The sequence below is a fragment of the Anabrus simplex genome, chromosome 2 (genome assembly GCF_040414725.1).
Source record: "Anabrus simplex isolate iqAnaSimp1 chromosome 2, ASM4041472v1, whole genome shotgun sequence".
Taxonomy (NCBI): Eukaryota; Metazoa; Arthropoda; class Insecta; order Orthoptera; family Tettigoniidae; genus Anabrus; species Anabrus simplex.
In genome coordinates, this window is record NC_090266.1 from 974252499 (window position 1) to 974278640 (window position 26142).

The following is a 26142-nucleotide window of genomic DNA, read 5'->3' on the forward strand; positions in this document are numbered from 1 at the left end:
TGGTGGGTTTTTGAAGAGGTGGAAGGTTCAGTTTGCTGGTTTCTGCGCCACAACACAATATATATCATGTTGTGCCATGGTGAAATTTGGATAGCACAAGATTTGTATCTGTCACTGAGAACATTTAGAGGTAAAAAGCCATTCACCGTTCATGAAATTATGTAAACCGACATTCTTTCACACTCCTTCCAAAACGCCTTGGCACGGCGACAAATAGATAACAGTAAAGGAAAAGTGAAGTTGAAGATGCATTGGCTTCAATATACATCATTAGCATGTTCTGAAGAAATGATTAGCATTTGAACCACGTCGGCCCATAGGTTCAAGGTCCACATCGATACCTCGGCGCACCACCACCGACTGGTATAATGTACCTGCGGCTCTCTTGGTCGCTATAAACTGAAGGTAATGGATCAGTGTGACTTGAGCAGACGTCCAGGACTCCTCGCAGACGTATGCGAGAACCGTACCGTCAAATGAATGAGTTTCAAAGAACGTGATACATCCATCCGGGAAATTGCTGCTCGTGTGGGACGAAGTGTGTTGACAGTGCAACGGGTGTGTACAGAATGGTTCACAGAAGGCCGTAGCACACGACGAGATGAATCTGGTCGTACCACCCAGACCACCACGCGAGAAGATCGACACCTCATCCGAATGGCATTGCAGGACAGATCGAGCCCTCTTCGGCTCTGGCGCAACAGTGGAACAGTGTAACACATCGTACACTATCAGGAGTGACAGCCCGTCGCCGTTTATTACGGACTGGGTTACCGGCACGTCGGCCACTTCTCCGCCTACCTTAGACTAATGTGCATAAACGTGCTAGAATGCAATGGTGTATGGAACGACGTCACTGGGGACAGGAATTGCAGCACATAGTGTTTTCGGATGAATCTAGGTTCTGTTTGTTTGAAAATGATGGCCGCATTTTGGCTCGTCGCAGACAGGGTGAGAGGCATCACACTGACTGCATTCGCATAAGACATACAGCGCCAACTCAAGGCCTTATGGTGTGGGGTGCTATTCTGTACGACCACAAATCACAGGTGGTGCGTGTCCAGGGCAATGCGACCAGTTTGACCTACGAGAATGACATCCTGCGACCCGTAGCCATACCCTTTCTGAACGACACCCCAGACGCCATATTTCAGCAGGACAATGCGTGACCACATGTTGCTGCACGAACACGCGCCTTCTTGCTGTCACAGGATGTCAGACTGTTGCCCTGGCCCACCCGATCACCGGTCTTGTCGCCAATCGAAAATGTGTGTGATATGGTGAAACCTGTGACCCAATGCCAACCACCAAAGATGAACTGTGGAAACAGGTGACTGCAGCATGGGCGGCTATACCCCCGGACGCCATTCGCGCCTTATACGCGTCGATGCCATCACGCACGGAACAAGTTATCAGTGCCCATGGAGGACCCGGTGCCTACTAGGCAACAGGACACATGCTGAACTTAGGTGCCTGAAATGCTAATTATTTCTACAGAACATACTAATGAACATGTCCTGTGAATATGCTATTTGTTTTACGTCGCACCGACACATATAGGTCTTATAGCGACGATGGGATAGGAAAGGCCTACGAATGGGAAGGAAGCGGCCGTGGCCTAAACCTGTGAATATGAACTTTATGTCTCTAGTCTCTCAAGGTGTTATGTTTTAATGAACTTGAGTGTATATATATTCAATAAAATTAGCATTTAAACCATACCTGTATGTACACAGTACTTACAACTTTTACATTTGTTTTCCTGAAAATTACGTAAACAGACACGTGAGTTTTTACCATACAACTACAGAATTATCCCGCACGTTAACCACTGCACAACTAGCCTACAAGCTTAAAACATAGCTTTATAATGTTAAAATGACCGAACTGATGTAAAATTCTACTTTATTAACTCTTTGTCTTGTATGGATGTGAAAAGTTTTTCAGTACGTCGAGATTATCTATAATACAAACAAACTGTTAAGACATAAGAGCTGAAATGAAAAAAAATATTGAACACAGACTGCCAAAAGTTTCGGTCAATCTAGTAGGATAACCTTCGATTTATCTGATCAAAATTACAAACTATAAAAACAAAATGACATTTTTTGTCTACACGCACAAAAGTGTTGCTTCATATCCGAGGAAATACTATTTCCGTCTAAAAAGAGAACATAACAACAATTATAGAAAATGTAATCTCCTATCATGCCTCGTATTTATCTCCGATTAGGTATATGAAAGTCAAAAATGTTTAGTTCAAAGTTTGTCTGTTTGTCATGACTCTATGACAAATGGCTAAACAAAATTCCTGCAAACACGATATTAAAGTTCAGGGGTGTGCACCAGGCTACATAATATTTGATTACTAGTTTCGTATACAGTATGGTAGCAAAATGACGGGGCCGAAGACGGGAAACAAAGTTTATTCCTAATATTAGCTGTATCAAAAAACTGTATATAATAAAAGTTGTGTAAATGCCAAATCTTTTAAGTTTCATGCGTGTTTGCCGTGCGAGGAATAATAAGGAAGATATTCGTGAATATTACATTTTCGCAAATATCCATCGCAGGAAATACTAGAACCATCTAAAAAGTAACCATAATAATTATAGGAAATCTCATCTCCTACAATTTATTTTTGATAGGTTTTTCCCGCGAGAGCTATACTAATAAAGGTATTCACGAACTTAAGAGTTGTTATTATTAAGCAAACAACGAGAGTACCGCTGCCGCGGAAATATTGTTCAGTCGTCATTTAAGGAACTGTCGACGACGACGACGACGACGACGACGACGATGATGATGATGATGCTTGTTGTTTAAAGGGGCCTAACATCTAGGTCATGGGCCCGAACTGACGATGGTGATGGTTGTAGTCGTGATTGTTTTTATAAGCTACCAAACAGTGTGCCAAGAGTGAAGGAAAGATCACTCGAAGAATTCGGGAAAAACAAGAATCGAAGTACAAGCGAGCGGCGGATGGGCGGGCGAGGTGGGGGGGCGGGGATAAGGGTTGAAATCCCCAATACCGCCAAGCCGGAAGAAAATAACATGTGATGACATGATATACGATGTCCTAAGCCCCTAAAACGTATTAACAATAACGCCATACTGACTACTGTTGTTAATTAAAGTGTACTTCGTATTTTTTTCTGCTGTCCCTCACCACCGTTAGATGGGATTATCTTCTCAGCTAAGTTTCTTGAGGGTAATTGCGTCCAGTTCCAGCTCCCTATACCAGGCTGTACGTTACATAAGGCCACAGCCTATCCCTCCCCACTCCTAGCCCTCTCCTTTCCCATCATCGGCATAAGACCTGCCTATGCCGGTGCGACATAAAGGCAATTGCAATACATTCGACCATCGGGAGCATTTTTCACTTTCTCACTCTTAACAAGTCGACACTGGAAAGTATGGCTTCTAACCAATCAGGTTTGTCCTGTAGTAGGCAGGTAAGAAATCCGTGGCACAGTGAATGTATGACAGCGCTGTGCACGAAATGTTCCTAATGTTCTCGTCTTCACCGGCCATTATTTGTACTCGCCCGTGCACATGGACGATAAGACGGTGCTGTTGCATCATATAAGGGGTTTGGGATATTTTGGTCAATAGCCTCGTATAATTAATGTTAGTGAAGTAGGCCTGACAACGTGTGTGACTAAGGTGTATTTGTAATTGAGAAAGATCTCATTCCGGTATTCACCAGTGGGTGAATGTTAACCTACTTCTCTTCTCAGCTACGTTTCTTGGGGGTAATTGCGTCCAGTTCCAGCTCCCTATACCAGTCTTAGGGTACGTCCAAGATGCACGCTGGTTTTCTGAGTCAGACAGTCGGCGCCGAGTCGGCATAAGTATATCCTTTGTTGTTAAGCGGGACTGGCCATAATGCACCTGCGCGCAGGAAGCCTGGCGCACTGGTAGTCTGACTCAGATGTTTACCGGAATGATTAGTTCATTCTGGTTTCAGACAACCCGCCGCGCAGGCTGTTGATTTTCGTGTTGAGTGTGGTAATTCGCCCAATTCTTTGTAAGCCTGTGTTAAATGTTTAACAAAATAAAATAAAACGTATCCGAACTCATTCTGAAATATTCGAAAAATCTGTTTTCGTCGGCAAGTAACTGTGGAAAAAGGTGTGTCTTTGTACTCCCCATAAATATATGTTTATTCATTAATTGGATGTATATCACTTCTCATTCGTTTTAACTTGGTTGTAACATTGTCACTTAGCAGCTGCAGCCTGTTCTCTTGTTAGTTCAATGCTACACTGATCAGTTGTACCTCATATCTTTTATTTTGTGGCAGCCATGACTGCGCTGACAACCAGCTTTCATAATGGCCACATCCCACCTGACTCAGACAACCAGCGCGCATCTTGGACGTGCCCTTATGTTCGTGGCAGGGGTGAGAATCAAACTCAGCCAGCCGGGTAGGAAACTACTTTACTAACCTCAAGACCACGACGGCGGGCCACGACTATAGGAGTGATCGTGAATATTACCATATACGTACGAATACCAACCTACATGAAGTTATGGAGCGAAGTCTCTTTCGTGAGGAAATTCATATGTTACTACTGCAATGTGAAATGTTAATTCGTGTCCTCGTCGTGAAGTGGTGCAGCTCTTCTCGCAAACACCCCCAATGGAGGTGAGTTTCATGTACGTTTCTAACCACATACCAGCCCTCCTGCCAATCTCAATTTGTTGGCAGTACTGGGAATCGAACTCGCGTCTTCTAGCACAGTAGCTAATACCACTAACCGTAACATTATAGAGCCCACCTTCGATTTCCGGTACTGCCAGAAATTTAAGATTGGCAGGTCTGGTACATGATCAAAAAAGTGCATGCAGTTCACCTCCATTGCGGGTGTACCTAAAAAAAGCTGTAAAACTTTGGGCGAGGACACGCATTTATATCTTACAGAGCATTGACTCACACACAGTGCACTTTCCGATAATAAGAGGCGCTGGATTTCTGCGCCCAAGATGGCAGGTTCGATCCTGACTCAGTCCAGTGGCACCTGAAGGTGCTCAAATACGTCAGTCCGGTGTCGGTAGATTTGATGATGATGATGATGATGATGATGATGATGATGATGATGATGATGGTGATGCTTGTTCTATAAAGGAACCCAACATCTAGGTCATCGGCCCCTAATGGTACGAAATGAACCTAAATGTAATAACAATTTAAAAGTCCAAAATCATCCACTGACCAGAATTCAAAACGTGATGACGAAGAATGAATGAATGAATGGATAGGAATTTAAAACAATCAGCGGATCCGACCCGCAATGTCCCACATTCCCAGAATCTAGCGTTAAACAATCGTATTACTCACGTAGGGACTGTTTCTAAAGCACAATCCTGAATCAATGATCCTTGCAGTCTGAAGGGGTCCAAAATCTAGGTCATCGTCCCCGCATCATGGTACTTATCGCTAGGAAAGTAGAAGCATGGTATTTGTCATGCTGCGGTACTAATCAAAAGTAGCGTAGACTCGCGGTATTCCACACATAATGGTACTACTCACAGGTAATGTAATACGCACATGTAACACAGACCTGTGGTGTTTCTCACATTGTGGCGCCATTTACAGGCAACGCAAACCTATGGTGTTCTTCACATAGGTGTACAAATCACAGGGACTCGTACCTATCCCGTGGTATTCCTCACATAGCGGGTACTAATCATAGGCAAGGCAGACCCATGGTGTCGCTCACCCATGGTGTCGCTCATATAGTGGTACTAATCACAGGTAATGTAAAACCCACCCTGATTCTCGCACTGTCGCTACTAATCACAAACCTATTGTGTACCTTGTACCGGCTGGTACACCTTTACGCCGCACATTTGAATTTTCAGCCTTAAAGTACTCCTCTACAGGAGAAACTGTGAACTTAAAACTGGATCTACTTAAACTTTTGCTCTGAAGATGACACTGTGTTAATTTCGTCGTGTTTTTGTTTACTATTTATCAAGAAGTTTGGACATTGTCTCATAGATGTCTCTACTAAAAAACTATGATCATGCACCCTGGCGCGAAGTGAAGGAACCTTTATGAAGAAATTTTGGATTCATAAGTTTTCTCTTTACTAAATTTCGTTCTTTCATTTGTGGGTTGGCAATATTAATCTTTTCTTTCCGCCAGTTTTGAAGTTAGCCAAGCAATTATTTCTGTAATTAATTTTTGACCAATCGTGTCTTTCTTCTTCGATTTTGTGTGTAATTGTGTACTGTGACCAATAATCGCCTGTGGGTGTGTCTTAATTATTCATGAAAGGTCTCGAATCTTCCCCAAGGGTATAAAAACTGCTGATTTTCTTGTCTCTCGGCCACTTCATCAACATCTAACTTAGTGTATGAACGTGTAGCAGGAGGCGGGAAGCGCCTCTTTCTTCAGGCAGCAGTTTTCAGTAAGGTAATGGCCACTTAACATTTTATTTCTTGCTACCTCAGCAGTTTAACCCTCGGGGAAGGTCTGAAACTTTTACCATGTAACCTATCTCTTAAAAATGTAAATTTCTTCTTGTTTACGTAAAAACCTTATATATCTTTAACTGTAAATCGGGGATAGAGAGTGCTTTACCCTCTCGAGTTTCCTTCATTTTTGATTTGAGGTGACTACGTTTTTGTAACCGATTTTCTACTCTTCCTTAATGTGTTAAATTTATTCAGTATACGAGTCACCTCCATAGTTTGGGAATAGCCCCTGTTTCATCGGCCTAGTGCCTCTTAGGTTTTAAGTAGTTTCATGTAGGAGTGCAAGTACACGCCTCCATTCATCTTTGCTTTTGGGCCATTTACGTAACCTGTTCTTTTCTGCTAAGGCCCAATAGGTTGGGTACAAGATACCCTTGTTTCCTTGTAAGTTGTACCTTGAGGGCAGTTAATAGTAAAGTCGGTTAAGGCCTTTAATAGGCTCAGAAAATTATGAGCGGGTACGCTCCTGTAAGTATTGGAAATGTGCCTCTAGGAGGCTTGACATTACTTGGTGGGAGCAAGGGCTCCATATTATTTGGGGATTTCTGCCCTGTGGTAAATATGTGTTTGTGAGCTGAGAGCTCAGGAATTGTAAAATTTGTGGCTTGAAGCCCAGATTGTCAAATTGCCTATAAGTCTTGGCTTTTCCTGGTCTTGTACCTGATTGTCGGTTATTTGTTGAATTTTTGTTATTTGTTAAACTTTGAAATTCTATGTGAATATTGTTAAGTTTTGCTATTTTCGAAAATATAACCTTTAATGCAATTTTAATTCATATCTCGGCCTTGTAGTTAGACCCATTCACCCCGGCACCTTCTTTCACCTCTGCTAATCCACCAAACCACGGTAACATACCTAACATAGTGGTACTGAAATGAAAAGGCGTATGGCTTTTTTAGTGCCGGGAGATCCCAGTACGGGTTCGGCTCGCCAGGGGCAGGTCTTTTGATTTGACGCCCGTAGACGACCTGCGCGTCGTAATGAGGATAAAATGATGATGAAGACAACATATATACCCAGCCCCCATGCCAGGGATATTAACCAATGATGGTTAAAATTCCCGACCCGGTCGGGAATCGAACCCGGGACCCTTGTGTTCAAAGGCCAGCACGCTAACCATTTAGCCATGGAGCCGGACATAGTGGTACTACGCGCAAATAAAAGCGGCCCATGGTGTTCCCCGCGTGGTGGTACTAATTACAAGTAGTCTCATGGTTCTAATTCGATCATCCCTTGGTCGCTCCTTTTAGTCGCCTCTTACGACAGGCAGGGGATACCGTGGGTGTATTCTTCGTCTGCGTCCCCCATCCACAGGGGATTGTGCGTTCGGTCCGCGAGAGCTATTTTATTTCGCTCAAGTCCGCCGGCAAGCCAGTTAGGACCCCCCTATAAGCCACCTGGCACGCGCCACGTAGGAGTATCACCTCTCCCCTGCTGCACCAGCGTAGTAGGTTCGTGGTCGGTGGATTTACCGGCCTAACTTGTACGCCCAGATACACTCTCAGGGAAAAACGTAGCGTACAATTGTACGAAAGAATCAGTGTCAAAGTTCGTATGCCTCGTCCCGTCCTATGGTCTTTCGTAATACAATTTCGTAACTTCGTAACTTCTTTATCTAATACACACGTTTACAATGAACTCGTGTAGTTCTATTGCGTTAGGAATGTGAAAAGCAGTGTTTAGAGCATTTTGTCGCGAAAGTTATAATTCAAACTCGTTCTAAAAGCATAGGAGTACACTCTTTTACTGGCAACGTGCAGACAGACCTCAATGTATTAACCAGCCAAGAAATCTCTGTGATAATGCACGTCTTCCTTTCGATCGTTCTGGTATTCGGGGATAAGGATATTTTCGGTCGATCACTTTCTATGGCAGGACGTATATGATTCCCAGATTCAACTGCACATTACTGCAAACGGAAGAAAAACACAGCCCTTCGAGCAATACAAGAAGAAAATTGCAGGGTTCATTCACATCTTGCACTTCTAGAATTCAAAACTTCCTGTGAATTTAGCTCTGCGCAGTTCCATTATCGGGTAAGATACAGCGTTTACAATGCATTACATCTTCTGGTATGAGCTATAGCAAGTTTGCTACTTTCCTCGACTTGTCTCAGTGTCATCCATGGCTTTGACAATATGAAAAGGGCTGAGGTACGAGCAATGCCATTTCTTACGCAGCCAGTCCCTGTGTGAACGTGTCACCCATATGGTCGGTTAGAGTAATCATTTCGATGGGCTTGGCAAACTGCTATGTAACAGTACCATATGGCACAGTGCGGAATACAACGGGAAACTACCTCACTTCTAATTTCCCTAGTATGCCCCTTCAATGACGCCTAGCTCTACTATGGCAGCTGACTGTTGATCTCTTGAGGATCCAACCAACCTTCGAGCTATTTTTTTTAGTTGCTTTACGTCGCACCGACACAGATAGGTCTTATGGCGACGATGGGACAGGAAAGGGCTAGGAGTGGGAAGGAATCTGCAGTGGCCTTAAGGTACAACCCCAGCATTTGCCTGGTGTGAAAATGGGAAACCACGGAAAACCATTTTCAGGGCTGCTGACAGTGGGGTTCGAACCTACTATCTCCCGAATACTGGATACTGGCCGCACTTAAACGACTGCAGCTATCGAGCTCGGTATCTTCGAGCTAAAGACTCAACATACACATACCATGACTTACGCACCCAATGCGAAAACCTAGTACAATTCAGCACTCCACTTGAGAGGTTTGATAAGCCAGGGTGAGTGGTTTAATGTTGGGCCACTGACATTCACAGCAGTTGAACATGTTGTCTGATCAACTTGTTTTCGTTGCTACTGAGTAATTCCACTGCCTTCGTGAAGTACAGGCCATACAATAGCAAGCGCGGGAAAGCAATCAACTGATCATTAGGGAGGGAGTTTAGCACGTGAGTTAGTTTAGTTACATGTGAATTCTTCGTTGTTTTATTGAAATTGTTAATGTTGGCCGCATGTTTACTCCATTATAAATCAGACTGAGGCGTTGTTGACTGCATTATTAAGTGAAAAGTCCTCAATTAGTGAAGAAAACTTGGTGTGAGCGTGTAATCATGTGAGGCTATAGGTTAAGAATATCGCTCTGCCGTGTTTTAATTTTGTAGTTTATTTGTGTAATGTTATATCCCTAGTGTAAAATGAATTGAGTTAGTGCATTCAGGGTTTTATTATCAACCACGATGTGTATATAATTGAATTAAGGTTATCATTGAGAGAAATCACCATGCTAAGAGTTGATGTGTGCCTGGCTGCAAAGCAAATTATAAACGAGGAGAGTACACTTCAGTATTTGTGTTTTCTTCTGATGAAGAAAGAGTTAGGTAATGGAAGAAGGCTATTCTTAGGGAAAAATTAATACTGAATCACTAAACAGTTGTGTGTATCAACCAATTTCCTGAAGACTAAATCCTGAGGGAAATAATAGTGTCTCATCCAGATGGTGAGTTAAAATTTCTCATTATATCAAGAACATGGGTAACATTAGATATATTTTTATGTAATCAGATTTACGGCTTATTTGAATTCGGTGTATCTGTATATTTAAGTACAATTTACGCATTTTACCATTTTAGGTAGAAATGTATTATGAAACAACTCTGCTGAGATTTTTCCTATCAAATTTCATATCATAGGCAATGGAACAGGGTTATTCCATAAAAATTGAATATGAAAATAATTGCATAGGCATTATTTGCTGTTTAAAGTACTACTTTTTTGAAACAGCAACTGAATTTCATGACAGTGACAGTAAATGTTTTGTTATTTTGGTGGTTAGCTTACTCGTAACCTTTCTTGTAGGCAATGAATTGGTGGTACAGAAATAATTTACATTTGTAGCATATTATAATGGTAATTGGTTGCTTGTTTTTTATCAGTGCGTATGATGTGAGTGTTCCAGTTGACTAGAAAATTGATAGAAACGCAAGAATATGTCCCAAAGTGTTCGCCTGTACTCACAGAAACGAACGGATATACGCGAGAAATAGAACGTTACGGGGAAGGATATGCATTGTATGTCAGAACTAACAAATATTTATGAATAGTTTTTGGTTTTGTAAGGTGTTAATAGTTTCTTAAATAATTTTAACGAGTGTGTAATTCAAGCGGAGCGGATGCGTATCGCCTCCAAGTCCCAGCCAAAGCGTGACGTCTTCAGAGCTACAGTACGGCCTGGAGATCACGAAGGCAGTGGTAATTCCAACAGCTTAGGATATCAATGATCATAAGCTTCTCGCAGACTTTCCCATATTCTCTTCTGATAAGGTGGCTTACTTCATGTCATAAGGTAGCAACTCCAAACCTACGTAAAAGTCATAAGAAAACATCCAAAGACATATTATTATTGTCATTGATGCTCTCACGGTCCGTACTTAGAGACATGATATAGGCTTTTGAGCTTATGCCATGTCAAGAAAATACGGTGACATTCTTTACGTTTCGCAGAGAAATTTGCTCTGCGTTTTCAGAAGAAAATCTCGACTGTTCACGAGGAAGACTTCTCAAAGAATGACGTTGAATGTAGATGTTATAATAGAAGTGAAAGAGGTACGTTCATTCGTCACCAGATGGCTCACCGGGCGCGGTACAGCGCTATCGTTCGAAGTGGAAGCTGACGAAACCATAAGAATCAGTCTGAGAGAAAGTCACATAACATAACACGAAAATATAACAGCGACACAAGCCTGGAATGAAATATGTGATGATGAGGAACGTACGAATTTGGAAAACACCGAAACGAAATAACAATATTGAAGGGACAGGGAAGGAAACTACCTACGTTAATTCTTAATGGCTGGCAACAACGTATTACTTAATTGATAGCTAGTGTCCCCGTTGAAACTGTTAGGATTTCTACGTATTTCCACAGCTTCCCGTATAATCCTGGACCTGTAGTGTCTAGTGTGGGTAAGAGCTTGAGCATCTTGGAACACGACATCATGACCCGCCGACAGACCGTGCTCAATTACTGCTGATTTTCTGGCTGGAATATTTCGTTCATGTTCCTTGATACGAGTACCAATGGATCGGCAAGTTTGGCCAATGTATACCTTGCCGCAAGTACAGGGAATTTCGTATATCCCAATATGTAAAGGAGGAGGCAATTCGTCCTTGGTTTTACCTAGACTGTGAACAATTTTAGTGACGGTGCCAAACACGGTTTTTATATTGTGTTTGCAGAGGACCTTGGCAATTCTATCTGTGGTGTTATGAATGTAAGTCAGATAGGCAGTTCCTTCACTTCTTCCTTCTGTGAGCTTTGCTTGGTTGTTTCTCTGGGATGCAGGGCTCTATGAATCTCCACATCGCTGTAACCATTACCCTTGAACGTGGCTTTGAGCGTGTCCATCTCCACCTGGATATTTGATGGCTAACAAATTCGCCTCGCCCTCTTGGTGAGTGTCGTGAGAATGGCTTGATTCTGTGCTGGATGGTGGTGAGAATCTGCATGAAGGTAGCGATTTGTGTGGGTAAGCTTACGACAGACGATATGTCCTAAGGAGTTGTCCGGTTTCTTTCTTACTAGAACATCCAAGAAAGGAAGGCATCCGACCGACTCCATCTCCATAGTGAATTTAATTGGAGGATGTTGCTGATTTAGGTGCTTTAGAAACAGATGAAGTTTCTCAGGACCTTTTGTGCAGACCACAAATGTATCATCAACATACCTCCGCAAATCATAGGTTTGACGGGCGCTGAAGCAATAGCAATATTCGTCTCAACCAGCCAGACAAATCAGCAACAGAGCACGCTCTATCGTCGGGTCTTAATGTCATGTCCCGAGATGCACGAGCTCTTACCCACACTTGACACTACAGGTTCAGGATTATATGGAAAGCTGTGGAAATACGTAGAAATCCTAACAATTTCAACACGGACACTGGCTATCAATTAAGTAATACGTGGTTGCCAGCCATTAAGAACACGTAGGTAGTTCCCTTCCCTGTCCCTTCAATTTTGTTATTTCGTTTCGGTGTTTTCCGAATTCGTACGTTCTGATCACCAGATGTTTCATTCCAGGTTTGTGTCAATGTCATACTTTCAAGTGTGTACACCTGTTATGTTACGTGACTCCCTCTCAAGACTGATTCTGATGGTTCGGTCAGCTTCCGCTTCGAACGCTAGCGATGTACTGAATCCGGTGAGCCACCTGGTGACGAATGAACGTACCAATTCTACTTCTATTATAACGTCTAAATGCAAACCTCATTCTTTGAAAAGTCTTCCTCGTGAACAGTCGAGATTTCCTTCTGAAGACGCAGAGCAAATTTCTCTGCGAAACGTAAAGAATGTCACCGTATTTTCTTGACATGGCATAAGCTCAAATGCCTATATCATGTCTATAAGTACGGACCGTGAGAGCATCATTGACAATAATAATATATCCTTGGATGTTTTCTTATGACTTTTACGTAGGTTTGGAGTTGCTACCTATCTTTGACTACTGTGACACTGTATTACTGGGCATAACTCAAGACAGTAATAAGAAACTAGACCGGAATTTAAATAGCTGTTAGAAGGTTGAGACGCTGGCCTTCTGACCCCAACTTGGCAGATTCGATCCTGGCTCAGTCCGGTAGTATCTGAAGGTGCTCAAATACGTCAGCCTCGTGTCGGTAGATTTACTGGCACGTAGAAGAACTCCTGCGGGACTACATCCCGGTACCTCGGCGTCCCCGAAAACAGTAAAAGTAGTTACTGGTATGTAAAGCAATTATTATTATTATTATTATTATTATTATTATTATTATTATTATTATTATAGTCGCAGTACACCTCATTATAAGAAACAGTCATGGCTCTGAGTGCAGGACCGCCGTAAACTCCACTCATTCAGTCTTCTTCGCAGAATACTCAATTCAGATGAAACAAATTATCTTTCTTTACTCTTTAAATTCCTTTAATCTATTCATCGCCGCAGTACACAATCCAGTTCCTCTCTTACCATACCTTTACACTGCTCTACTATTTACAACCGCCCTTTCGGAATCTCAGATCTTTGGTCATGGAATTCCCTTCCACCCGAAATAAGGGCAATGGCCTTCCATAATAAATTTAGGGTGGACTACCAAATGTACTTGTCTCATTTATCAAACTGACTTGTGGAATGACTAAGGTATGAATGTGTGAGTGAATAGTCAATTACTGCTGTACTTGTATTATTAGTTTCAGAGCAATTATAATATTATTGTAATTAGATTATCATGTTTATTATATTATTACTGGATTTTTACAACTGGTTTTACGTCGCACCGACACAGATAGGTCTTTTGGCGACGATGGGATAGAAAATGGCTAGGAGTTGGAAGGAAGTGGCCGTGACTTTCATTAAGGTACAATCCCAGCATTTTCCTGGTGTGAAAATGGGGAAACACCAGAAAACCATCTTCAGGTCTGCCGGCAGTGGGGTTCGAACCCACTATCTCCCGAATACACGTTCACAGATGCACGCCCTTAACCGCACGACCAACTCGTTCTGTATATTATTGAAAACATTACTTTTATCAGCTGCTGTATTGTGTAATTATGTAGCATTTTAGTCGAATTCTGAAATAGTAGTTAAGTTTAAGAAAGGGCTCAGGGCCCTAACTTCGCCACCAATAAAGACGGCATCTATCTATCTATCTATCTATCTACGTAGGCTGATCAACAAAGACAGACTGATGTTTCCTGTAGCTTCCGTGATAGTTTCCTATCTGTAACAAATATTTGAAAAGAGCGGGTTCTTATGTATAATTTCCATAAGCGGCAGCACTCTCGTATCGGTGGGTTGGTAGTAATGCTCTATTGTGTAAACGCTACGTGCATTTCGCATACCAGACAATGGAGGTGACCAGCATACAGTTCCCCCTCACACCACTGTTACAGCAGCATACTACACGTCAGTATTGGCTACACTGAGGACGCACATTGCAAAGAAACGACCAAAGATTTCTCGGACTGGGTGGCGACCTTTTTTTTTTTTTTTTTGCTAGTTGCTTTACGTCGCACCGACACAGATAGGTCTTATGGCGACGATGGGATGGGATAAGGCTAGGAAAGGGAAGGAAGCGGCCGTGGCCTTAATTAAGGTACAGCCCCAGCATTTGCCTGGTGTGAAAATGGGAAACCACAGAAAATCATTTTCAGGGCTGCCGACAGTGGGGTTCGAACCTACTATCTCCCGAATACTGGATACTGGCCGCATTTAAGCGACTGCAGCTATCGAGCTCGGTGGTGGCGACTTCATCATGACAATGCACGGCCTCACGTCGCAAATCAAGTCTTGCAGTTCATGGCTCGATTCAACATTACCTGTGTATCACATCCACCTTATAGCCCTGATCTTGCACCCTGTGTTTTTTATTCCCATCACTAGGGCAAAGCTTAGGGACATTCGATTTGAGAACTCTGAAGCAGTGCTCAAGAAGAGTGAGGCGATTCTCAAGGACCTGACAAAGAATGGTCTGCAGCATGTGTTCAAGAACTGGCACAGACGCTATAAAAAGTGCACTGAAGTAGGAGGAGACTACTTCGAAAACGATCATGTAAACATTGAAATGGAGTAATAAATATCTGTGAAAAAAATCAGTCTTTGTTGATCAGCCCTCATATTTATATATCTACATACCTACCTAAGATACAAAGTTCTTTGTATTAACCATTTAAGACGTTTTATTTCTTTCGTGGCCTCAATGCAGTTCATAATAGAGAAAACCCGATAACGTGGTTCATCAGCAGTAATTAACTTGTTCCTCGGGTTAGCTCAATGCGTTGCAGCACGGCCGGTTATGGTACACAGCTCTGCTCGGGACACAGGTGGGTTCGAATTCCCCGTCGGCTATCCTCGAATGGTCTTCCGTGGATTCATATTTCAACTCGCGTAAAATGCCGGGATGGTACCTTTCTCAAACCCACGACCGCTTCCTTCCCATCCCTAGCTCGTACAATTACACCCACAGAAAACAAAGTCACACAGTGGGACATGGAGTTCACCACCACGGGGTGTACCGAGAAAAACAGCTAAGAACTGGCGAGCCGAACATATCCTCAGACACACCAGGCACTTATGAATTTAGAGTTTTGACTGCTTGCTGAACGCTGATTATTCAACCAACTTCTTTACACCAGAATTTAATGTATGTGTGTGTGAGAGAGAAAGGGGGGGGGGGTCAAAAATTCCTACCGAATCAAAAGGTACATAGTAACTGCTAAGAAGAAACGACTAATATTCTATGAAACATCAATACAGTTACGTGCCGGCCCCGTGGTAGCCCCTTTCAGCACTTCCAGGAAGGGGCTGGTGACGCAGACGACCTGGAATCTCCCAACCAGCCTGTGGAGTAGGGCCGGCCTTTCCGTGTATTGTTCTTGGCGGCGGGCTTACCTGCGAGTTTCTTGGAGATTCAACGGGAATGTTCTGCCTGTAGTGACATCATGAAATTTCTGGATCAAATCACGCGAGCTATAAAAAAGGGAGAAGCAAGCCGCGGACAGTCAGTCAGGAGGACGTACGTGTGTCTCGCTCCGCTGTCCCTCTCCTCGCCAGGTGCTCTGTACTTCTTAAGTATTAGCCAGGCAGTTGTACTTATTAGTACATTTTCGAAAAGGCATTTGTCGGAGCTGAGCACTTTTCAGTGCTCGCTATTTCTCTTTCAGGAGCTTTATTTTCAGGAGGACCAGGATGGAGAAGCTAACTGTTCCAGCGAGACCGGCCGACTACGACTGCGGGAGAGCCGTAGCTAAACTACAAGCGGCGCTCATAGCTGCAGAAGCCCCCGATCTTCGACGCCCGGCGCTGTTGGTGTACAACCGGTGGGGGATGCACACCTACGAGAAGACGATTTACATAATCGATCTCCTTAAAGCGATAGCAGAGTTCATCGGAGAGTCGTTCTTCGAGATTATCAGCGAGGTGATCCCTGGCTGCGCGGTCTTCATCCGCCCTAGGGATGCAACCAGCCTCAGGAGCTACGAAGAGCTGGCGTCCCAGCAGCATCAAGTCGTCCGACTACCAGAACTCAGGGAGAACCTGGACGTCTCATGCTACCAGGAGGAAGCCACCCAGACGGAGCCAAGGACCGAGGACGACGGCGGCGCTCCCAGGCGCCGCGACGGCGCGCCCTCAGTTGGACCGCTGTACTTTACGAAGTACACGCAGACCAACAAGGCCGCCAACCAGGATCGTCGACCGGCTGCCAGGGCGAAGTGGACGCAGACGTAGGCCTACCAGGAAGGGCCTGTTACCCGGGCGCAATCCAGGAAAAGGCCCGGGACGGCGGACGGCTGCACAGTAGTGGAGGAGGACGCCGCCTGGCGTTTAGAGGCTGCTGTCCAGGCCCAGCCCACCAGTGTGACTGTCGAGCTGCAGACATCGACGTGCGCCTCACAGGATAGGGAACGCAGTCGAGTGTTAGCACCGACCGACGCCACCAACGCCAGCCAGGAGAAGGAAGAAGACGGCGACGCAGCAGAACCACCCGCTACCCCGGGATCACCAGGCCGGGAGGAGGGCCACCAGAAAGAGGCCTCTTCATCTGCCGAGAAGAGATCCCCGGGAAGAAGACGCCGCCCCAGGACCAGAGGAAGAAGAAGACGCTGGCCCACCAGGAAAGGGCCGCCCAGCCGCAACCCAGGACAGCAGCCGAGCGAGGAGCCAACCAGGAGGAGACCTCAGCGGGTAGCGGCAAACAGGTGAGATTGAAACGTCCCCCTCAACAGCTCTTGCAGTGTTTCCGCTGTCTGAGGTGGGGCCACCGGCAGGAGATGTGTGGGCTCCAATTGAAGTGCAACCGTTGTGGGGGTGATCACCACTACACGGCCTGCGCAACACTTAAGGAGGCGCCGGTGTGCCCCAACTGCGCGGGGAGCCACCCGGCCTCCCATCGCAGTTGCCCAGTCTACCGGGCCATGGCGAGGGCAGAGAGGAAGGAGGCCCAGCGTCATGACCCACCCCCTTCCAGGAGGCCCCCGCCTCGGCGGGCTTGGCCTCACTCTCCGGGGTCGGAGACTGGGTACAAGGGACCCCAAGGAGTTGGTGCTGTGCGGCGGGCCCTAGTGGTACTCAAAGCATGGCTCCGCAGCCGGCAAGGCCCGCGCTAGTCACGGCAGTGCCCAGACGGACTGATCCCCTGGCAGAAGGAACGGCGAGACAATGGATCATGGCTGGTGCATGATACCTCTTCTCAACTAACACTACCACTGGACCTTTCCAGCCCATATCCTTGCGTGTGCTATCACAAGATGTCAGGTTTTACATGTAGGCTCTTTCTCTTTCTGCCTATGTGGTTTTTCCCTGACCCTTCAATACCACACCTTAACACTATCCAACCAATACAATCTTTGCCGTGGTAGCGAGTCTGACTCGGAAACCGGTAGATACTCCTTGTATCACTTCCCACCCTTCCCCTGCTATTTCTTTCTTCTTAGAAATTAATAGCATGTCGGAGGCCATGTAGATTGAGTCGATGGTCACGCGAGGGAGCGGGCTTCGCCCCCGCCCCCCGAGAAAAAAAAGCGGACAGTCAGTTAAGAGTTGGACTCGGAGTGACAGCTGGGCTCCGAGGTGGAGCCAGTGTGACACTCAGTGAGTTAGGGTTCGGTGGCTGGGCTGAGGGCGATAGAGGTGTTGGCTGTCGCTAGTGTCCCACCGAGGTCTGAACCAGGAGCGGTGGTTGTGGTGTCGGAGAGACCAGTGCGTAGGTGCAGGCGACAGAACGAAAGATTGTACTGTGTGTTCGTGTAACTTTGTGGACTGAAGATCGCCGAGAGCCAGCGAGGAAACGCGCTATAGTGAGTGCGAGGATAAATGGACCTGTGTTAATGTTCGCTGTCGTGAGTGTCGTCCTGCTGTTCAATACTGTTGGGCTGTTTAGTTGTTCACTGCATAGGACTGTGTGAAGAACTGGACCATAAGAGGAGTCGAACCAACGAACAGTCGTCGTGTATTGTAAAGCCAGTGCTCAAATCCAGCTGTCTCCGAACGCGGAGTTGACTGGACTTCGGGAAAGTGAAAGTAAGGATTGTAGACGTTCCCAGGTAGCAGCCGGCCGGGACTCCCGGGTGTGTGTACAAAAGGGAGATTTGTAAATAGACTGGTAATTAGTGTGTGGCCATTCATAACTGGTTAGAATTGTTTGTGTTTAAATATGTGTGTTTGCATTTATTAGGCTATCCTGAAATAAATTAGAGTAAAGAAACAGATGGAGTTCTATATTCGCAACAATACGATGACTAACGGTTCGAATGATGACGAACACTACAACCTTGCAAGGAAACGTCTCAATCGACTGGCGACAAAAGGGAGTTGGTTACATCTTCGTCTCCTATGCTTACTGTTACGGGATAGGATTCCAGTACTATTAGTTTGCATCTAAGAGAGGGAGATAACTAAGTCAACTGATATACTAGCATGTTAAGGAATCCCTTTCAGAACAAAATAACGGCACTCGACGCCTTTTAACACCAATAGTATTTGAAAGGACGTTACACACCGTGCATTATTATTAAGGGCAACAATCAACAAACACATTGCTGCTGCTGCTGCTGCTGCTGCTGCTGCTGCTGCTGATGATGATGATGATGATGATGCTTGTTTAAAAGAGGCCTAACATCTAGGTCAACGGCCCCTAATGGAAACAGATGAGACGAAATATGATGACAAAATTCCAAAATGTATCCACTGACCAGAATTCAAAACATGACGATGAAGAATGAATATGAATTTTAAAGTAATCAGCAGATCCAACTCACAATACAGAAAGTTAAAATAATTATAAATGATTATGAACGTAAAACAATCAGTGGATCCGACCCGCTATGCCCCTCCTTCCCATAAAATAACTTAAAACAATGGTATTAACTGAACAAGGGCCCGTTTCCAAAGCAAAATGCGAAATCGGTGACGCTTGTTGTCTACAGGGGTCCAAAGTCCAGGTCACCGGCCCCTTATGATGGTACTAATCGCTGGTAAAGTAGAACCATGGTGTTCCCCATATAGCGGTACTAATCACAAGTAGAGTAGACTCGCGGTGTTCCTTGCATAGTGGTACTAATCACAGGCGATGTATTACTCAATAGTAACGCAGACCTATGGTGTTAATCGCATAATGGGACTCTGACCCATGGTGTTCTTCACACAGTGTTATTGAACACCCTCAGGAGCCTCCCCGAACCGTGATGTTCCTCACAGAGTGGTACTAATCATAGGCAACGCAGACCTACAAGTCGCTCATATAGTGGTACTAATCACAAGCAACGCTCAGACCCGAGATGATACTCTCATAATGGTACTAATCATACCGGGCGAGTTGGCCTTGCTGTTAAGAGCGCGCAACTATGAGCCTGCATACGGGAGATGGTTCGAACCTCACTGTCGGCAGCCCTGAATATGGTTTTCCGTGGTTTCCCATTTCCAAACCAGACAAATGCCGCGGCTGTACCTTAATTAAGGCCACGGCCGATTCTTTGCCACTCCTAGGCCTTTCCTATCCTATCGTCGCCATAAGACCTATCTGTTTCGGTGCGATGTAAAACAAATTCTAAAAAAGGTGCTAATCACGGATAACAACAGACCCATGGTGTTCCTCACATAGTGGTACTAATCACAAGCAACGCCCAGACCTGTGGAGTTCCTCACGTAGTGGTACTGATCCCAAGCAACGTAAACCCATGGGGCCGATTGCAGAAACGATGGCTAGTTTTAAGCCGTAGACAACGTCTAAATCGAGCACGATCTTCTATTACATTAACAATGTTCAGCCGATGTTTAACTAGACATCCTTTAAAGTTCCAATATTGGTTTGAAAATGGAGATAGAAGTATCTTTCATGAGCTCTTTGCTTGCCGCAACCAATGAAATTCGTCGGTGCGCGCGCGAATGCCAGTCAGCTGTTTGTCTTCCTACACATTACTCAAATATAGCCAAGCATGAGCATGACTTGCCCACATATAAGAGTATAGCTTACGGTGGAAATTAAATCTCATAATATTATCGGCACTAAAGCGACACGCCACTGTACGGGGAAGTGTAGCCTTGATTATAACGTTGTTACAGCGAGTATAATCTACTCATAAATACGGTAGCTTCGACAAAGGGAAGATGAAGCAATAGTGATGTGTAACCGAGTGTGTTGTACGGACCATATAGATGTAGCTTGCATTCTGGAGATAGTAGGTTCGAAACGCATCATCGGCGGCCCTGAAGATTGTTTTCCATAGTTTCCCTATTTTTACACCAGGAAAATACTAGGGCTGTTATTATGGCCAGGGCTCTTCTTCTCCAGTCCTCCTCTTTAAACAATAATCACCACCATCACCGTCCGCCACTGTTGCGTAACGGTTAGTGTGATTAGCTGCCGTCCTCGCGGGCCCGGGCTCGATTCCCGGTACTGCCAGAAATTTAAGAATGGCAGGAGGACTGGTATGTGGTTGAAATGGTACATGCAGCTCATCTCCAATGGGGGTGGGCCTGAAAAAGAGCTGCATCAACTCGGAATGAGGACACGAGTTTACCTTTACCCTTACCACCATCACCACCACTTGCCTTTTCCTATCTGACGGTTGCCGAAAACTTATACGATTATATATATATAAACCTCATAAACCTACTTTTTAGTTTTCACTATTATGTATGTTTACTTGGCAGTAAATATAGGTGAATCACTCCCGGTTGATGTATGTGACCGCCCTCTGACGATTGGGACAAGTAATTCTGGCATGTATGTAGTCGAAGTGACCAATAATTTCATGGAAATTACCCCGTGTATATAATAAAATATATCGGTTGCCAAGAATTGTATTCAAGTTGACAGTTACCGGACTGACCCTTTGTCAGTCTCAAGAAACAAGTCTCTTGAAAAGTGAAACCTTATTTTAAGATCTATCTTCTCGTACATGTCAAATGAATTGCTGCGATTTAGCAGCGGGTGACCCACAGAGAGGCCGTCGGACTAACCCTTTTTCCCGGAATCGTCTCAACATGATAATACAAATTACATGTTTCACGGTACACAACCTCTGATTGTGACTCCCTCCTCTCATTTGAGGTTAAACAATGCTCTCGGCAGTGTTTAAACATGACCGGTTGAACATCAGTTTTAGACAGTGTCTAAGTGACAAATAACGTCTCTGCAATGCGGCAGCCATACGTAGGCATTGTTTAACCGTAGACATCATCTAAACACCGTTTCTGCAATTGGCCCATGGTGTTCCGCATATAGCGGTGCTAATCACGGGTAATTTAAACCCATAGTTATCCACCCACGATGATACTAATAACACACCCATGGTGTTCCTCGCATAGTAGTACTAATCTCAAGTAAAGTCGACCTATGGTATTCCTCGCGTAATTTTACTAATCACTGGTAATCTCATGGTTCAAGACCCATCATCCCTTGGTCGCCTCTTGCGACAGCCAGGGGATACCGTAAGTGTATATTTTTAATCTGCGTCCCCCACCCACAGGGGAGTCAAAAGTATTGCCATAAGACAGCGGAAAGAATGAGTTTGTTTGTGTTCCTTTTATGAGCCTGTGAAGCGTGTTTAAAACTGTTACACCCTTAAAAAACACCTTTTTTGCTATTTGCTTTACGTCACACCGACACAGACAGGTCTTTTTTGCCATTGGCTTTACGTCGCACCAACACAGATAGGTCTTATGGCGACGATGGGACAGGAATTGGGCTAGAACTGGGAAGGAAGTGGCCGTGGCCTTAATTTAGATACAGCCCCAGCATTTGCCTGGTGTGAAAATGGGAAACCACGGAAAACCATCTTCAGGGCTGCCGACAGTGGGGTTCGAACCCACTATCGAACTCGGTACAGATAGGTCTTATGGCGACTATGGGACAGGAAAGGACTAGGAATAGGAAGGAAGCGGCCGTGGCCTTAATTAAGGTATAGCCCCAGCATTTGGCTGGTGTGAAAATGGGAAACCACGGAAAACCATCTTCAGGGCTGCCGACAGTGGGATTCGAACCCACTATCTCCCGGATGCAAGCTCACAGCCGCGCGCCTCTAACCGCACGGCCAACTCGCCCGGTTTCAAAAATACCGAGCAATACACATGGCATTCCTGCAATGAAAAGTCACGTCCCTGTGGTTTGAAGTCCACGTAAAACTGGATGTCCCGTGGGTACCCGATTATTTAGTGACACGTGTCTTGCACGCACGGCTATACAGAGTACAAGAAACTGAGTGTAGGGAAGGATGTCATAAATGAAGGAGAAATGCAGACCATTCTTCGACAATCGTTTCGTTAAGTTATCAACTACTGTGTACATCATGTTCGTTGTGTGCGCGATGGGTGCTCCATTCTAAAAAACATTCCGCCCTTATGAGGGAAATTGACTAGCAGGCGCCTCTCACTTTCTTTGCTGCAAGGGAGGATAACATTCTTCCGATTCCATCGCTGCATTGAGCCAAGGAGCTCGTCAAAACAGAGAGAGGCTAGCTCTGTCCTTGCAGACAGCTAACGACAAAAGCATGATCAACTGCGGTTTGAATACTACACAAACAGGAGCTCAGAAAGAAATATTTTGACATTCTTGTTTCTTTCTACTCACGTGCCTACGGTAACTAAAGATTTGAGTCCCTGGAATGGAAATGGGTTCGTAGTGTGAAAGTAAAGGCCATGGCCTTTAAGTGCATCTGCCTGGTGTAAAAATGGTAAGCCATCTGCAGAGTTGTCGGCGGTAGAGTTGAAACCCTCATGTTCTGAACGAAAACATGCAGCTCCACGATCCGAAACGCGTGCCCGCAACTCATATCATGTGAAACAGTCCTTAGGAACGATGTAGAGTCGCTCAAACAACAACACCAAAAACACAGGCGCGCATGATATTGGTTCCTAGCATTTGATATTTTATCAGACTTAATTAGTATCAAAATATAGCCTAATTTACCGCCAATGTAGATACAAACCCGGTGGATACCCACAACAAACATATCTATAGGTTTATTTGTTGCTGAGGTAAATGTACTGCGAGGAATTTGTGCAGTACCATGCCTTCATTTTTTTGGGGGGGGGGGGGGGGGGGTGATTGTACGTTCACAAATGTTCACACTGCAACCAGTCGGAACAGAAAGTGGTTAGAGGTTCGAAAGAGCACGTGCGCTACCTGACCGCTGCAAGTGGACCGCGTATTTTAAACGAGTTGCATAAAGTGTCCCTTGCGGCTGAAAAAGTGAATATTGCGCAAGGAGACGCCACATGTTCGTAATTTACTTACATCCTGGAGAAGAGCCGTTCTTCCTGGTACATCTGTAAGGGTGATATGTTCCCGGAGTTACTTTTCCATACATTGTCCTATCCATGGTGCACTCACTAAAAACACAAACAATTCACACTGTAGAAACACATCCAAGTGTCAAGAGCCGGCGAACGTTCAACTTCCGAACTCTAGCCTAGACCCTCACAGAAAAAGAGTGAGCTATGTTTGAACATGTCTTAATTGTATTTTTCTTTTATTCGGAAAAAGAAACAAACAACAGATTTTTTTATACACTTCTTATTTCTGTTGTGTCGCGCCTGCGTAGACCTCGCTCACTTAGCTCGAATTTAGCACTGTGCGGTTCGGCACGGCACGGCAAGACACGAGACAAGAGCGCGGCTGAGGCCCAACTGTGTGTGTGCCTGTGTCAAGCAGCCAGCATGTCCGCTGTTATCCCTCCCTCGCGCTCCGCCTCATTCATTACACACTGCACGCATTCCACAGCTGATAACTGATGCTTCAATCTATAGTGGACTCGCAGAATATTGCATAACATTCTGTAACCGTCTGTTAAGTCATCAACCCAGAGACTGGTTGGATCCTCAAATGGCACCACCAAAGGTAATGCAACTATAGGGAAAAACAAAAACCGAAAGCGGTGTCAAAACGAGGAGTACTAAGCAAGATGAGAAGTGAGGTAGGCCTAGTTTGTTACTGCTTTCCTCGCTGGGCCAGAAAGTGCTATTGCAACACGACTGACCCTATGAAAAACACCTGTCATAACACTCAGAAACACACTAATGGTTGCTCGGAATGTTATTACACAGCATACCCCAGCAGTTTCCATACTGTCACAGCCATGGGTGGTTTACTACATTTTGCTCGGAACTGTGCCTAGAGAAGGATACAAAACTCTGGAACAGACCGACAGTAAGCATAGGAGAGTTACAAAAGGAAATCCAATACTCTGCAGAACACGTTCTGTTTACAAATAATAAGTCGGTTACTCTTCAATAATTTACGTAACCTGGCACGTCAACCCTTTGCATTTTAACGTTCATTAATTCATTTGACTCGAAAAACATGATCAATTACAGAAGGGCATTGTGTTTATCATTACTGAACGTTGAAGATATTCATAAACATCAAAGTTATTGTCACTCCCAGAGTAGTACTTGTGTTGAAGTGGTAATTACATAACGCAGGGAGTTTCCAATAATTTATTAATATCACCTTTTGCAGCGTATTCATTCAACTTCTGGGTAGCAAATAACAATAATATACGTAAGATAGTGCATTTCCACAGACAGCAAGAGCAACGAAATGTCATTTTAATTGAACAGCACGTCTGAAGATATTCATAACAAACGCCCATCAGGTGATAAAACGGAACATAACTAACCCTTCTCCTTCTTATTTGTTTCATACCTAAGCGATAACGTTCTTAACAGTAACCAGGATGCCAGTATTTTACACAGCAGGAGTTCTTGAACACGCTAGAAGCACCCGCAACTGCTACCAACCTCAACCGCGATCGATCCCTCTGCCTTGAGACTGATTTTTTTTTACAACTAGATTTACGTCGCACCGACAAAAATAGGGTCGTATGGCGACGATGGATAGGAACTACTACCACTAAATGTTTTCGTTCCTCCCCTGAAGGGGAAGGCGGGCCTCCTAAACGGTGACGCCGACTCACAGGCCAGGAGATGTCCAGAGAAAGTGGAAGGGTTGCGGTCGTGGCCTTAATTAAGATACAGCCCCGAAATTTGCCTGGTGTGCAAATGGGAAACCACGGAGAGCCATCTTCAGGGCTGCCGACAGTGAGGTTCGAACACATTATCTCCCGAAAGCAAAGTGACCTAAGGCGCGCATCCATCGGTATATCTGGAGAACGGCGACTAACAGACTATATCACTAAGGTCAGCAGTCGACTTCCGACAAAAGTCATGCCATAGTAAAAACGTGGGGTAGCATCCTAACCAGTCAATTATGTGCTGTCCCTCCCCCCAGCAACAAATGAAGTACAGCGGGTCCCCTTGTAGAGAACAAGATTAACCAACTGTACTTTTGGTTATGTAATCCTACTCGTGCACCAAGGTCTCCCAAAACTCCTGGATGGTTTATGGCGAAACCTGAAGGCCCACAATGCGATGTCCGAGTGTATCCCAAGGGCTCAGATTAAGAAAAAGTCGGCTAACTCTGCCCTGGGTTTCAAGGTAGTCGTACACCAATCCAGTCCGATGTGGACATATCACAATGCTAAAATGAAAATACCAGATGTCAGGAAGGACTGACAGGAAAATAAAATACGCCATACTATAAACATTTAAAAAATTCGAAATAGGCTCCTTTAACAGCTTCACTTTTCTGCCAAAGAATGAGGAGTCACTGAATGCGTCGTTAACCAAAAAGCAGCAACAATTATACAAAAAGGGCATCT

The 26142-nt window shown here is 44.7% G+C and overlaps 1 protein-coding gene across 2 annotated transcripts in view; it reads right to left on the minus strand.

Moving 5' to 3' along the window:
• Positions 1–26142, minus strand: part of Pax (Paxillin) — an 813847-nt gene that overhangs the window by 661722 nt on the left and 125983 nt on the right. The window contains exon 1 of one of the 2 annotated variants that reach the window (XM_067141775.1): positions 23718–23868. The exons of the other annotated variant lie outside the window; for it this stretch is intronic. Within the exon in view, the coding sequence (XP_066997876.1) occupies positions 23718–23802 (85 nt within the window). The 5' untranslated portion in view covers positions 23803–23868. Of the gene's footprint in view, positions 1–23717; positions 23869–26142 lie in introns of those variants that run through there. 2 annotated transcript variants of the gene reach the window in all.